Consider the following 15,811-nt stretch of genomic DNA (forward strand, 5'->3'; position numbering starts at 1 on the left):
AGGAATGCCCAACCACCTGTGAGGTGCAGCAGTGCTGTTGGCCCAGCTTCCCCAATGGCTTCAAACATGCTCCCCCACCTCCTATACCTGACAGACGGCGGTCTATCAGGTGCGGCAGTGGGTACAGGATGCTTAAAACCATCAGGGAGTCCACCTTAGCAGTAACACCATAGTGATCCTGATGGTCCAGTCTCCACAATGGCTTGCAATACCCCACCCCCCTACACTGGACGGGCAGTTGCCTGTCAAGTGAAGAAGAAGAAGAGATTGGATTTATACCCCACCCTTCACTCTGAGTCTCAGAGGGGCTTACAAACTCCTTTCCCTTCCCCTCCCCACAACAAACACCCTGTGAAGTAGGTGGGACTGAGAGAGCTCTGACAGGAACTGCTCTTTTCAAGAACACCTCTGACAGAACTATGGCTTGCCCAAGGTCATCCAGCAGCTGCAAGTGGAGAAATGGGAAATCAAACTCGGTTCTCCTAGATTAGAGCCCACACACTTAACCACAACAACAAACTAGAAGAGGGGGTGGGATGCTTACAGCTATCAGGGATGCTTGCTCAGCAGGGGGTTGGGGGCTATCCAGTGTTTTGCACTGGGCAGAAGTCTTGGGTGTGTCCTCGGTGCAAGGAGCTCCTGGTTCTCAGGGAACGTGTGTGCTCCCTTGAGGCCAAGGTGGCTGACCTGGAGAAGCAGAGACAGTCAGCTAGGCGCACAGAAAAGACTCTCGGGGACTTGTTAGCTACGTCCCACTCTGGATCTGGCAGCCCCGCTGCTGTCAGGGAGCATGAGGGTCTAGGGGAAACAGGGCACCATGCTGAGGATAAGGGGAATGTGCCCTCAGAAGGGACCTCTTCCCCAGCTGGTGAGCGGCTCTCCTTTTGCACCAAGGAACCATCCCTGAGCAGGGTGGGAGGGGGGCTCTTGGTAGTGGGTGATTCGATCCTTAGGCAGGTAGACAGCTGGGTGGCGAACCCGCGTACTGACCGTATGGTGACTTGCCTGCCTGGTGCGAAGGTAGCGGACATTACGCGTGTTTTAGATAGGCTGGTAGATAGTGCTGGGGAGGAGCCAGTGGTCGTGGTGCATGTCGGCACCAACGATGTGGGGAAATGCAGTCGTGAGGTCCTGGAGGAGAAATTTAGGCTGCTGGGCAGGAAACTTAGGTCCAGGACCTCCAAGGTAGCCTTCTCAGAAGTGTTACCTGTTCCACGCGCAGGGCCGGAGAGACAGGCAGAGATCAGGAGTCTCAATGCGTGGATGAGACGATGGTGTAGGGGGGAAGGGTTCAGGTTTGTTAGGCACTGGGATACTTTTTGGAACAAGAGGGAGCTGTACAGGCGAGACGGTCTCCACTTGTCCCGAGAAGGAACCAGGCTGCTGGCACTTAAAATCAAAAAGGTGGCAGAGCAGCTTTTAAACTGAATATTGGGGGAAAGCCGACAGGAGATGAAAAGTCTCTGGTTCGGGTTGGCTCATCTGAGAGAGGTGAGGGGGTACCGGTTGCTTTTCTACAGGGAGGTGGATTGAAATTGTCCACAGAGGCCATGGCTGGTGACATGGACTGCCGGACAACGACTCGAGATAGCAAGAGGAAGGATGCAGGCTTAACTTGTAAGGGAAATTACAGCTGTTTCTATACAAATGCTAGAAGTGTCCGAGGTAAAATCGGGGAGTTGGAGTGCTTGGTGTCGGAGGGAAAAATAGACATTGTGGGTATTTCTGAAACTTGGTGGGATGAGGAAAATCAGTGGGACACAGTGATTCCCGGTTATATATTATATCGGAAGGATAGGGGGGGAAGGGTTGGAGGTGGGGTAGCTCTGTATGTCAGAGAGGGTATAAAGTCTAGAAAGATTGAGAGGCTAAGTGAATTGGATTCGCTTCTGGAAGTTCTATGGGTTGAAATAGGGGGGCCAAAAGGAAACTTAACACTGGGAGTTTGTTATCGCCCACCAGATCAAAAGATAGAGGAGGATTATAAAATGATGAATGCCTTAAAGATAGCAACTAGACAAAAACACTGTGTAATAATAGGTGATTTTAACTACCCACACATTGATTGGGTCAATATGTGTTCTAGTCGGGAAAAAGAGATTGAGTTTCTAGACACTCTAAATGACTGTGCTATGGAGCAGATGGTCACGGAACCTACCAGGGGAGAGGCGATCCTTGATTTGGTCCTAAGTAACACTCAAGACCTGGTGAGAGATGTAAAAGTGATTGCACCGCTTGGAAACAGTGATCATAATGTTGTTGAGTTCATCATTTGTACAAATAGAGAATTGGCCAAAAAGACTCACACAACCATTTTTAACTTTAAAAGGGGTAATTTCTCTGATATGAGGGGACACGTGGGGAGGAAACTGAAAGGAAAAGTAGAAAGGGTCAAAACAATTGGGGAAGCTTGGGATCTATTTAAAACTACGATCCTAGAAGCTCAAAAAATATATATTCCGCAGGTTAGGAAAGGCACAAACAGGTATAGGAAAAAGCCTGCATGGTTAACAAACAGAGTAATGGAGGCTGTAAAAAGTAAAAAGAATTCCTTTAAGCAGTGGAAAGCTAGTCACAGTGAGGCTGATAAAACGGAACACAGGCTATGGCAAATAAAATGCAAGTCTGAGGTCAGGCAGGCAAAAAGGGAATATGAGGAGCATATAGCAAAAAACGTAAAAACCAACAATAAAACTTTCTTCAAATACATTAGAAACAGGAAACCAGCCAGGGAGGCAGTGGGGCCCTTGGACGACCAAGGGGTAAAAGGAGTATTGAAGGATGATAGGGAAATGGCTGAGAAGCTAAATGCATTTTTTGCCTCCGTCTTCACTGTGGAAGATGAGAAGTGCTTGCCCACTCCAGAACCACTGATTTCAGGAGGGGTGTTGGAAGACCTGAGTCAGATTGAGGTGATGAGAGAGGAGGTCCTAAAACTGATAGACAACTTAAAAACTGAAAAATCACCAGGCCCAGATGGCATACATCCGAGAGTTCTGAAAGAACTCAAATGTGAACTTGTAGATCTCCTGACAAAGATATGTAATCTTTCCTTAAAATCTGCCTCCATTCCTGAGGATTGGAAGGTAGCTAATGTCACTCCCATCTTTAAAAAGGGTTCCAGAGGAGATCCGGGAAATTACAGGCCAGTCAGTCTGACGTCGATACCGGGTAAATTGGTGGAAACCATTATTAAGGAAAGAATTAGTAGGCACATAGATGAACAAAACCTATTGAGGCAGACTCAGCACGGTTTCTGTAAGGGAAGATCTTGTCTCACTAACCTGTTAGTGTTCTTTGAGGGGGTGAACAAACATGTGGACAAGGGGGATCCAATAGATATTATTTACCTTGACTTCCAGAAAGCTTTTGATAAAGTTCCTCATCAAAGGCTCCTAAGTAAGCTCAAAAATCATGGGATAGAAGGACAAGTCCTTTTATGGATCAAAAACTGGCTAGTTCATAGAAAACAGAGAGTGAGTGTAGGTGGGCAATTTTCTCAGTGGAGGGTGGTAAGCAGTGGGGTACCGCAGGGATCAGTACTTGGTCCACTGCTTTTTAACTTGTTCATTAATGATTTGGAGATGGGAGTAAGCAGTGAAGTGGCTAAATTTGCGGATGATACAAAGTTGTTCAGGGTGGTGAAAACCAGTGAGGATTGTGAGGCACTCCAAGGGGATCTGTCAAGGATGGGCGAGTGGGCGTCAACATGGCAAATGGGGTTCAATGTGGCCAAGTGCAAGGTGATGCACATTGGAGCCAAAAATCCTAAATATAAATACACATTGATGGGGTCTGAACTGGCAGAGACTGAGCAAGAGAGAGATCTTGGAGTTGTAGTGGATAACTCACTGAAAATGTCGAGACAGTGTGTGACTGCAATAAAGAAGGCCAATGCTATGCTGGGGATTATTAGGAAGGGTATTGAAAACAGATCAGCCAATATAATAATGCCCCTATATAAATCAATGGTGAGACCTCATTTGGAATACTGTGTGCAGTTCTGGGCACCACACCTTAAAAAGGATATTATAGCTTTGGAAAAAGTGCAGAAAAGGGCAACTCGAATGATAAAAGGGTTGGAACACTTTCCCTATGAGGAAAGGTTAAAGTGCTTAGGGCTCTTTAGCTTGGAGAAAAGACGACTAAGGGGTGACATGATCGAGGTTTATAAGATTATGCATGGGAAAGAACAGGTAAAGAAAGAGGTACTTTTCTCCCTTTCTCACAATACAAGAACTCGTGGGCACTCCATGAAACTGCAGAGCGTTCGGGTTAGAACGGATAAAAGGAAGTACTTCTTCACCCAAAGAGTGATTAACACATGGAATTCACTGCCACAGGAAGTGGTGGGTGCTACAAGCATGGACGGCTTCAAAAGGGAATTAGATAAGCATATGGAGCAGAGGTCCATCAGTGGCTATTAGCCACAAGGTATAGCTAGGGGCTCTGGGGCAAGTGATGCTCTGTCTTCTTGGTGCTTGGGGGGGGGGGTCAACAGTGGGAGGGCTTCTAATGTCCTGGCCCCACTGGTGGACCTCCTGATGGCACTGTTATTTCTGGCCACTGTGTGACACAGAGTGTTGGACTGGATGGGCCTTTGGCCTGATCCAACATTGGCGTCTCTTATGTTCTTATGTTCTTAGGATTGCCTTAATACTACTGCTGGCCCAGCCTCCCCAATGCCTTTAAACACACTCCCTCCAACAGCAGACAGGCAGGCATCTGTTAGGTGTAGGAGCAGGGTCAGGGAATTTTAATCCATCAGGGAAGCTGCCCAAGCCGAAACACCTTAGCAATGCTGCTGGGCCAGCCTCCCCAATGGCTTTAGACACAAGTAGCATATGCTGAACTCTGAACAAGTGAGAACAAGTAGCATATGCTGAACTTGTTCAGTAATGCATATGTTCTCATATTAGAAATACCAATATATACTTTAGAAATGGGAGACCAGCAATGCAAGTCCAGACCTTTTCTGTTAATTAAAATGTAGTCCCAGGGTGGTGCCAGTTTTTCAGAGCTCATAATGTAACAAGAAATATTTAAGCTTAAAAAAGTCAAGCCATCCCAGTCTATCTCAGTATTGCCAAACCATGTGTTATCTGAGAGATCAACAGCATTTTTCAGTTAGTTCATTTTGAGTTCTAGGAGAATGCAGTAGAAAAGATTTGAGAGAAAATGTGTGGACTATTTGGAAAATTGTGTATTTGTTGCTCAAAAGTTCCCATCAACCCTGCTTGTGTCAAAAGATTGCACAGAACCAATTATCTTTTATTGGGTACAAGCCGTTGCTCACGATTCTAGTTAATTGTACATTTTTACTGTTATAGTCTTCCCATATTTAATCAATGAATCATTTTCTTCATGTTCTTCCTATCTTCCAAAAGTTCTTCTCTTCTTCTAGCCAGCGTTGCACATATATCTTGCCATCTGCCACTGGCTTTTCTGTACCCACTTTAGTCACTGCCTTTTCATCATCACCTCTCCTTAACCACAAACTACCACATTTAAAGCTGTTTAAAAAGTGTGCTTCACCTGGAGAACCTACTCATATGACCATGTTAGAAATATCAGAATAACAGTTTTCCATTCTTTCTACCCAGTCATAAATTGCAACAGCCAATTTAAAGAGATTAAGCACCACAATTCTGATTGTTTTGAGTTCTACAGATTTGTTCCATACTACAAATACATTGGCTTTGGTCTTTGTGATTCAGGGACTCTAATAATTTTTAAATGGATTCAATTGGATTTTTTACAAGCTTAGAGTTTCCACTTAAACATACTGCGCTTTAACAGAACACGTACCTTGAAGATTCAGTCTGGCGACTGGGGGCTGAGTTGCTGCTGGAGACCTCCTGCGGAGGAATAAATAATATGGTATGAAGTACTTATTATAGGGGTGTAGCGGGATTGAGATTTACATAATAGTACAATCTGAAGAATATCTGCAATTAATACTGAATAACTAAGGCACTTCACAGGAACAGCAAGCAATGGCTATGTGAATGCAACCGGAAAACAACATCACAAAAATCAGGTGATGCTTCAATAGTAGAATATCTGCTTTGCATGCAAAAAATATCAGGCTGAATCCCCGGCATCCCCAGTATTAAAAGGATCAGTTAGTAAGTGATATAAAAGACCTCTGCCTGATGTTTTGGATAGCTGCCGCCAGGCTGAGTAAACTACTGACCTTGATGGACCAGTGGTCTCATTCAATATAAGGTAGCTTCATTTGTGTTCAGAGCCAGCATGATGTAGTGGTTGAGTGGTGGACTCTAATCTGGAGAACAGGGTTTGATTCCCCACTCCTCCACATGAGGCCTGCTTGGGCCTCATGCTTGGGCCAGTCAAGTTCTCTCAGAACTCTCTCAGCCCCACCTACCTCACAAGGTGCCTGTTTTATGGAGAGAAAGGGTAGGCGATTGTAAGCCACTTTGAGACTCCTTACGGTAGAGAAAAGGTAAAGGTAAAGGTTCCCCTTGCTCGAAAGCTAGTCGAATCCAACTCTAGGGGGTGGTGCTCATCTCTGTTTCCAAGCCGAGGAGCCAGCGCTGTCCAAAGACATGGTCATGTTGCCGGCATGGAATGCTGTTACCTTCCCACTGAAGTGGTACCTATTTATCTACTTGCAACTTCTTGCTTTTGAACTGTTAGGTTGGCAGGAGCTGGTGCCAGAGACAGGAGCTCACTCTGTCACACGGTAGAGAGAAGTGGGGTATAAAAACCAAGCCTCGCTCTGTCTCAACCCTCTGTTCATGTATATGCCTAGAAGATGAAAGATTACTGAGGACCTTATTTATTTAATATGTTTCTATCTGGTGCTATCCTACCCAGAATAAATGGTTCTGTACTCTCCCATTCTATCCTCACAACCTGCTGGAGAAGTGTGCATGCACATGAAAGCTGATACTCAGAATTAAATTTTGTTTGTCTTAAAGGTACCACTGGACTCAAACTTTGTTCTATTGCTTCAGACCAACACAGCTACCCACTTGAACCTATGAGGTAAGTTAGGTTGAAAGTGAGTGGCCAAGGTCACCAGAGGGTTTCATAGCAAGAGGATTTAAACCTGGATTTCCCAGGTCTTAGTCCAACACTCTTACCACTACACCACAACAAGCCTACTAATTAAGACCTGTCTTAAAATGTGAATGATGCAGCTACAATTATTTTAAAAGAAGCAGCTTACTTGTTTGAGGCTCCTTGGAGATTTGTCAATAATGTAAAATTATTTCTTACACTTCTCAAACTTGCCAAGACCTATATAAAATACAAAAGGACATAATGCATATTTTAAAATGAATTTTTGACCATATACATACATACATACACACACACACACACATACACACACACTTTGATGGTCATTGATTTCAATGGAAGAGAATGAAATACATAACTGGCTCCCAGAGAAACCAGTAGGGTTTCAATATATTTATCTTTGGCTGGATCATATCCATGACAGAGAACATACATGGGGATTTTTATCATTCATTATGCAGCATGTGCAAATTATTTCACTATTGTGTAAATCCATTGTATCAGTATAAATGGCAGCAGTAACTCAGCAGTTAATGACAACCTTAGGCTGCAGTAATCCAATGAAAGTCATACATGATAGTGCAACACAGATGGGTAACTGGATAATCTGCAGAACAGCCGTCTCTTCCACAGTGAGCTGCACGACTACTGCTTATACCACCAAGCTCTCTTTTGGGACAAAATAGATTTCAACACTTATATGCTTAGTATAGGTGAGATGCCAACTATAAGGGTCCACCTAAATATTAAGCAGTCACAACCTCTAGAGAAGTTAACCTTTAAATGTAGGGAGAGTGCATTTGCCACAGCGAACAGGTGGAGTGTTGTCTTTCTTACATCACCTTGGTACATGGTCTTTAGAAGGGAAATGAGAGAAAATGGAGGCCCTATTTTTCTAAAACAGCAGGCAATGGCGAGAAAGTCAGGAAAGGTCAAGGTATCCAGTCAATACTGCATTGGATATGATACCTGAACATATAAAATAAGCAGAAGCAGTCAATCGAGGGATGGGGACAGTGTTCATCAAGAGAGAGAGGGATGGGGACAAGCCCAGGAATCTTCAATGTGATTGCACCTAGAGGAGTTGAAGAAAGCCTGTCAAGACTTGCCAAGTTCAAAGGGAAGGCACACTGATTGAGGGGGGACCAAAAGGGCCTGGGAACCATTTAAGGCCCAGTACTTCTGTTTTGCAAGTTCACTTTGAGTACTCAAATGTCCAAACTTGAAATGCTGGAGTGCTAGAATATTTGGAACATACCTGTGCAAAAGGTGTAACTATCAGGTCATCTCCATGTCTGGCAAAAAATTAAAATAAAAACAGACAGTTTAGACATAGATCATTCAACACCACCCAGACTCATCATGATGAACTTTCAGGCTGATAAGGTAGCAAATGCACCTTCTGCATCCAAAGATGTGAGTGGAAAGTTTACGCCAACATGGAAAATACAACTCTTTTGTTCTCTAGGCACACCTTCCCTTATTCCTCCTTATTTTTTGACAGCTTCCTAGCATTTTCCCAACCCTTGCCTCTACAGTACTGTTGGGGTCTAAGGCCTTATATGAAGTCTTCCTCATCCCACTCCTTTCTGCTTGTCCCCTTATCAGATCAGCCGGTGATTAAGAGCAAATCAGTTGGAGGGTTGCATTTTCAGCCTAGCAAAACTAGAAAAGAGTCTGGGGGAAAAACCCCTTTGTTCATTAAATAACTCTAGCCTATACCACGATAGTATTGCTCTGGTTTATTCAACCTCAAAGGCTCTTACTAAGTCGAATGGTTCCCTAATCAAAGAGTATATTGAGAAAACATTTTTTAAAAATCCAAGCAGGAGACACCATTCAATTCTAGTACCATAAGGCAATAAAAGCCAGGAAATTCAAAGGTAGGCTAGTACTCTACTAGGGGGGGAAATGTGCAACTGTCTGAGGAAAAGTCAGATTTGTATTTTGTGACTTTTGTTGCATCCATGACTTTAATGCTTCTTAAATGTAGAATTATGCCTGTGAATTTTCAGCATGAAAGATTAGATACCCTGCATAACACAAAGCTGGTTAAAATCTTTGAGGCTTTCATTAAATATATATATTTTTTATATGTATGCAGCATTATTGATCAGAAGTAGTTCACAGGAATACATAAGCTTGGAGGGGATGTGTCAGTCAGCATATCTACTTTCGTATAAGTTAACAGTAATAAAACATCTCTGGCATAAAATAGTAACAAGTAAATTCATAATACTGGGAGTTACACTTGTGACTGATCATAGACATAGACACAGATATGCTGTGAATCCCAGCAGCAAAGAGCCATTGCCATCCATCTGCTTTGTGTGCATGCACGTGCACACACACACACACACACACACACACACACACAAACAAGTATTTCTCATGTTACAGTTTTACACTATTAGCAAGTATTGTGGGTCCAGTTCTTTGGGCACAAATTATTCCAGAAAAAAACCACACTGAGATGGTTTTAAAACAAATTACTAGTTGAAATAAAGGGATACTATAATGGCCACAATCTGGCCATGGTGATCCAATGCTCTGATCACAACCAAATTTGATTACTGTAACACACGATACATGGGGCTGCCTGTGAAGACTGTTGGGAAACTTCAGTTGGTCCAACATTAATTGTATACTTACATTTACTAGCATATGGAACAAATGTGATTTATTATTTACCAACTGCCTTTCCTTAACTAGGTATGAAACATAGATCAAAATAAAGACACATGTACTGGTCTCAGATTTACAGTGATAAACAGAAAAACAAGAGAAGGACAAAAGAAAAAAAAAGCAGAAAAAGATATGTGATCAATGACTGTCAGGGTTACCAGGTCTCTACAGTGGCAGGAGGCCTCCTACTGACAACCCATGCTTCTGCCACCGCTCCTTTGGACAATAGGAGAGATTGCTGGCATCATGTGTGACATGACATCACTTATAGGAGCTGTGGCTCAGTGGCAGAGCATTTGCCTGGCACGTAGAAGGTCCCAGGTTCAATTCCCAACATCTCCATCTGGCAGTAGGGGATGTGAAAGACCTCTGCCTGAGACCCTGGAAAGCTGCTGTGGTCTGAATAGACAATACTGACTTTGATGGACCAAGGGTCTGATTCAATACAAGGCAGTTTCACGTGTTCTGGGGAAGTGGGGTTTTACCATAGTGTTTCCAGGGGTTCCTAGAGTGATGTGGCATCACTTCTGGTTTTCCCTGGAATAATTTATTTATTTATTTAATTCAATTTATACCCCGCCCTCCCCGCAATGCAGGCTCAGGGCGGCTTACATAAGGGCATACGCCAATAAAAACATATTTAAAACCATTTAAAATCCATATAATACAAAACAATCTTAATAAGTTATTAACTAACTAACTAAAGTGCTCTCGATGTTCACAGATGGCGTACTTCACACTGTTCAGCAGTTCTGCTCCAGGGACGCTGACGTTCCCTCATCCAGGGCCAGGGTAAGATGGAACATGGTGGTAATGATGGTAGTGGCAGCCCCTACTCATATGCCTGGTGGAAGAGCTCCATCTTACAGGCCCTGCGGAACTGTACAAGGTCCCGCAGGGCCCGGATCTCCTCTGGGAGCTCATTCCACCAGGTAGGAGCCGCCACCGAGAAAGCCCTGGCCCTGGTAGCGGTCAGCCTGGCCTCTTTAGGGCCTGGCATTGCCAGGAGATGTTGCGTCCCGGACCGAAGTGCTCGCTGGGGAACATATGGGGAAAGGCGGTCCCTTAGGTAAGCTGGACCCAGACCATGTAGGGCTTTAAAGGTAAGAACCAGCACTTTGAAACGAATCCGGTACACTATAGGCAGCCAGTGCAGCGCTTTCAGCACAGGCTGGATATGGTCCCTTCTAGGAAGACCCATCAACAACCTGGCCGCAGCATTCTGCACTAGCTGCAGCTTCCGGATTTGCAGCAAAGGCAGCCCCATGTAGAGAGCGTTACAGTAGTCTAGCCTCGAGGTGACCGTCGCATGGATCACTGTGGCCAGGTCGCTGCGGTCGAGGAAGTGGACCAACTGCCGCACCAGCCGCAGATGGTAAAAGGCTGACTTGGCAGTGGCTGCCACCTGGGCCTCCATGGTTAACGAGGAGTCCAGGAGCACTCCCAAACTCCTAACCTCCGGCGCCGGCACCAGAGGCACCCCATCGAAGGTCGGGAGCCCTAACCCCAGGCCACCGCGACTCAAGCCCAGGACCTCCGTCTTCGCCGGGTTTAACTTCCGCCTGCTCAGCCAGAGCCAACCAGCCACGGCCTGTAATGCCCGGTTCAGATCTTTAGGGACAGAGCTTGACCGGCCGCCCAACATCAGATAGAGCTGGGTGTCATCTGCATATTGATGACACCCAAGCCCATACCTCTGGGCAATCTGGGCAAGGGGGCGCATATAGATGTTAAATAATAACGGGGAGAGAACAGCCCCCTGAGGCACCCCACACACTAGAGGGCGCCTCCGGGACTGTCCAACAGGATTGGACCGGAAAGTCAAAATGGGAAAATGCATCCTGAAGTTGAAGGCCAGCATCTACCATGTCAAAGGGCATAGAATTATGAGGAATTATGCCTGACCCAAACAGGCTTTTTGTCTTGTTTCCCTTGCATTTGTAGTTGCATATGTTTCCCTCTCAATTTTTTCACTAGATGGGCTGCTGTTGGCTTTCTTCAAATATCCAGGTCCTCTTTCATTTTTATCCATTGAAACATGGATAAATGAAATGCAACATATGAGTGAAGAGAGAAAGCACGCCATTCCATAAAAAGGGGAACTTTTGTTGCAGAACTTCTTGACAGCTGCACAGTATCTCAGCTGTGTTTTTTCTTTTCCCTTCCTGCCTGAAGGTATAAAGGCTAGGCACGGCTAGAGGCCCTTGGTTGCAAGCTGAAGAGCAAGAGCCCATGAGCTATATGTGTCACCACAGCCCTGGTCAAAGAAGAGCAGGTCCTGCTGGGCTGCAACAAGCAATAGAGAAATCAGCATGCTGCTGCTTCTCCCATAACTTCAGCCCTCTGAGAATGTTCCCTATGACCTAAATGGTGACTTCATCCCTAGCAATAAATAGCAATTTATTAGTATCAATCACAGTTTCTTGTTCAATATCAATTTATTGATATGTGTCGTGCAGCGTAAGATCTACAATAGTGCAGGCACTATGTAATGTATGTACTTACTGTTCACTTGGAAGGGAGGAATTCCTGGACATGGTCTTTGGTGACAGGTCATAGTCACTGTCTGATCGATAAAGAAATGACTCTCGACGCTGGCTGTGTCCTGGGAAAGTGGTATGGAGCACAAGTCCTGAAGAGGAGCTGGCTTGAGGGTCCAGTGGGCTGCGACCTGGTGATGGACCATTTTCCACATCAAAGCTGTAAACAAGGCACACATCAATGTTATAGGACATAGCATATTAAGAATCAATAATAGCTTCATTATTTGCAGATACAAATAAAACAGTGTCGTTCACTTTGCAATTTAACAAAGAATCCATTGCCAATGGAAAAAAGTATAGGCAGAAGGGGCCTTCTGGCCATCAAAATAACAATTCTTAAATATGGCCACTGCTTCATTCCCAAGACCCTTATGGTTTCATTAGTATTTTGAGTTCATTTTGTTGACAGCATCTTCCTTCGCATTTCATCCAGGTTACTTCCCAGAGGTAAAGAATTTTTGACTTCTGGCAATGTTGTTATACCTCCCACAGAGGCATAATGAGGGCAGGGTGGGGGATGCATTCTGCCCTGGGTGCAGCTTGAGGAAGGCCCTTGAAGTCCACATCATGGTGCATTCAGCCAAAAGTCTTTCCTTTTATTTTTAAAATGCAGTTCTGGCTGCAGGCACAGGAAAATTTGAGCATAGCAAAAAACACTCTAGGATCAGCTAGATTTCCCTTTCTCCAAGACTGAAGCAAACTTGCTTAACAGTTTGTACAACCAAACCAGCATGCTGATAACTGCTACAATAATTGCCAACTTGCAGGTCATTTTCTTCACTAGTCTAGCCTTTCTTCCTTTCCTTGCACCCAGCTCAGCCAGATCTTGCAAAGCAGTAGTTAGGGTGTTGCAGCACCCTATTACCCAGATGTCTGTTGGAAGTCCAACTCTGCTAAGAATGAAAAGTCCAATAAATTCCTGACTCTCCTGTTAGGTTTAAATGGCTGGCCCTGAACAGCCAAACCAAAATAGCCAAAAGTCTGGTAAAATTTTGGGGAAGGCACCTTTCCTGAACAATGGCTTCTGACCTCTGAACCAGCCCAATTTCATGCCAAATTTTGGCTTGTGAGCCTGTTAATACACATCCCTATTAGTTGGTAAATGATAGTACAAAGGCAGACTCCTAGCTATCACAAATGCCTTGTAGATGTTTGGATTGGTCAGCTATTGGGCCTCAAAATGAAGAACTGAAGTCCTCCCAAGTGCCTGCTCAGAACACGAGTGATGTGATGGAATTCTTTTTATTTTTATTTTTTGCTGTCAAGTCACATCTGACATATGGTGACCTGTAGGGATTTCAAGGCAAGAGACGTTCAGAGGTGGTTTGCCATTGCCTGCCTCCACATTGGCCCAGCTTAACTTCTGAGATCTGACAAGATCAGGCTATCCTGGGGCTATCCAGGTCAGAGCTAGGTTGAGAATAAGGTGACTGGGCCATGGTCACCCAGCTAGCTTCCATGGCACAAGTGAATATATATATATATATAAATTGAATATATATATATTCAATTTTCCAAACCACAAAAAACATACAAAACAAAAGAATGAGTGTGATGATACAAAAACTCTTCTTGTCTTTAACTCCATACATTTTTCTTAGCATTGATTCTGCTTGACGCGGAAAAAGCCTTTGATAATGTTGATTGGAATTTTTTATTAGAGCTATTACAGATATTGCAGGCGGGTGAAAACTTTTATAAGATGGTCGCTACTATCTATAGGGAATAGATGGCCAGAGTAATAGTGAATGGAAACCTAACAGATCCTATTCCAATATACAAAGATACCAGACAGGGTTGCCCACTCTCACCCCTTCTTTTTATTTTGACGCTTGAGGTCTTAAATGACCAAATTAGAATAGATGAAAATATTAGGGGTTTAAGATTAAAGGGACAAGAATATAAATGTTTAGCTTTTGCCGATGATCTGGCCTTTATTCTTGAAGACCCCTCTTATTCAATATCAAATTTAATCTTGTTAATACAAAAATATGGTGAAGTGTCAGGTTTTAAGATCAGTTTTAAAAAGACCAAAATGTTAACTAAAAATATGAATAAAACCCAAGAGGACGATTTACAAACAATAACAGGAATAGAAGTGAACACAAAGATTAAGTACTTGGGGATAAACTTAACGAATAAATGTAGTTCTCTAGAGGTTAATAATTATGATTTAATGCTTAAAGATATAAAGAAGGATTTACAAATATGGAAAAATCTGCAATTATCCCTAATGGGAAGAATTGCGGTGGTGAAAATGATGGTACTCCCAAAAGTTTTGTTTCTGTTCCAAACAATCCCAATCTTGAAAAGCACTATTTTTTGTAAAGAATTAGACAAAATAATTTTAAACTTTATATGGCAAGGGAAAAGATCCAGGATTAAACTCAAGACATTACAGGATAAAAAGAGTAGAGGAGGTTTTGGTCTTCCTGATTGGCAGCTTTATTAAAAGGCTTCCACTTTAGTGTGGATTAAGGAGTGGGTTCTTCTGGAAAACAACAGAATTTTAAAATTAGAAGCACATGACTTGCCTTTAGGGTGGCATGCGTTTTCCTGGTATGGAAAGGCGGGATCACAGAGATACTTTCAGAATCATTGGTTGAGAGGCTCACTATTAAAAGTATGGGACCAGATTAAGGAAGCAAACCTATATGAAAACACCAAGATGGGTAGTACCTTTAGAAGCTGTGACTCATCCGAATGTGATCCGTAAAGAAGATCAAATTAGATATAATGAGTTAATAGACACCAGACAAGAATTGAAAAACCCATTACAATATAATTGGTGGCAAAATTGGCAAATTCTATCCTGCTTTAAAAAAGATAAGTGATTAGGTTTCTATGAAAAATATACAGAGTTTAACAAGATAGTGATGTTTACAAATCAGAAATTTATTTTTTAAAAATGTATGCATGAGGAACAGGTTAAACCAGTGATGATAAAATGGGCCCAGAATTTAGGGCACTCTATTGACCTGGAACAATGGTCTTGGATATGGAAGAAAAGTATAAACATGACTAGATTGATTCCTTATAAATTAAATATTTATAAGCTTTTTCACAGATGGTATATAACTCCTATGTTTCTTTCTAAGATAGATATTAATTGTACTAATCATTGTTGGAAATGCCAAAAGGCAACTGGAACGTTTTTTCACATGTGGTGGAAATGCTGGAAAGCGAAGAATTACTGGATTGATATACATGAAATAATACAGAAAAGCCTAGAAATTTCTATCCCCTTTACCCCAGAATTATTTTTGTTAACTATTCCACCCAAAGAAATCCAAAAGAATGATTTATATTCTGTAATTAATATAATTATTCCAGCAAGGATTGCATATGCCAGTTGTTGGAGGAAAACAGGGGTACCAAACAGAACTGAAGTTGTAACAAAAATATTGGGAGCAGTGGAAATTGATAACCTCACATTTTATTTAAAGGATAAAACAGACAGTTTGGAAAAAACTGGATGAAATTTTATAAATGGGTAAATAAGACAGATATATAGAAGCATTGAAGTAAAAAGATTT

At 43.0% G+C, this 15,811-nt stretch overlaps 1 protein-coding gene across 3 annotated transcripts in view; it reads right to left on the reverse strand.

Moving 5' to 3' along the window:
- PDE4B (phosphodiesterase 4B) overlaps positions 1 to 15,811 on the reverse strand; it is a 405,335-nt gene that overhangs the window by 68,655 nt on the left and 320,869 nt on the right. For all 3 annotated transcript variants that reach the window (XM_015415810.1, XM_015415809.1, XM_015415811.1), the window contains 4 exons: positions 12,238 to 12,432; positions 8,306 to 8,342; positions 7,196 to 7,266; positions 5,809 to 5,858 (listed from right to left, as the gene is read on the reverse strand). In XM_015415810.1, the coding sequence (XP_015271296.1) occupies positions 5,809 to 5,858; positions 7,196 to 7,266; positions 8,306 to 8,342; positions 12,238 to 12,432 (353 nt within the window). The remainder of the gene's footprint in view (positions 1 to 5,808; positions 5,859 to 7,195; positions 7,267 to 8,305; positions 8,343 to 12,237; positions 12,433 to 15,811) is intronic.

Source organism: Gekko japonicus, unplaced genomic scaffold, assembly GCF_001447785.1.
Source record: "Gekko japonicus isolate JY-2015 unplaced genomic scaffold, Gekko_japonicus_V1.1 scaffold20, whole genome shotgun sequence".
NCBI classification, from domain to species: domain Eukaryota; kingdom Metazoa; phylum Chordata; class Lepidosauria; order Squamata; family Gekkonidae; genus Gekko; species Gekko japonicus.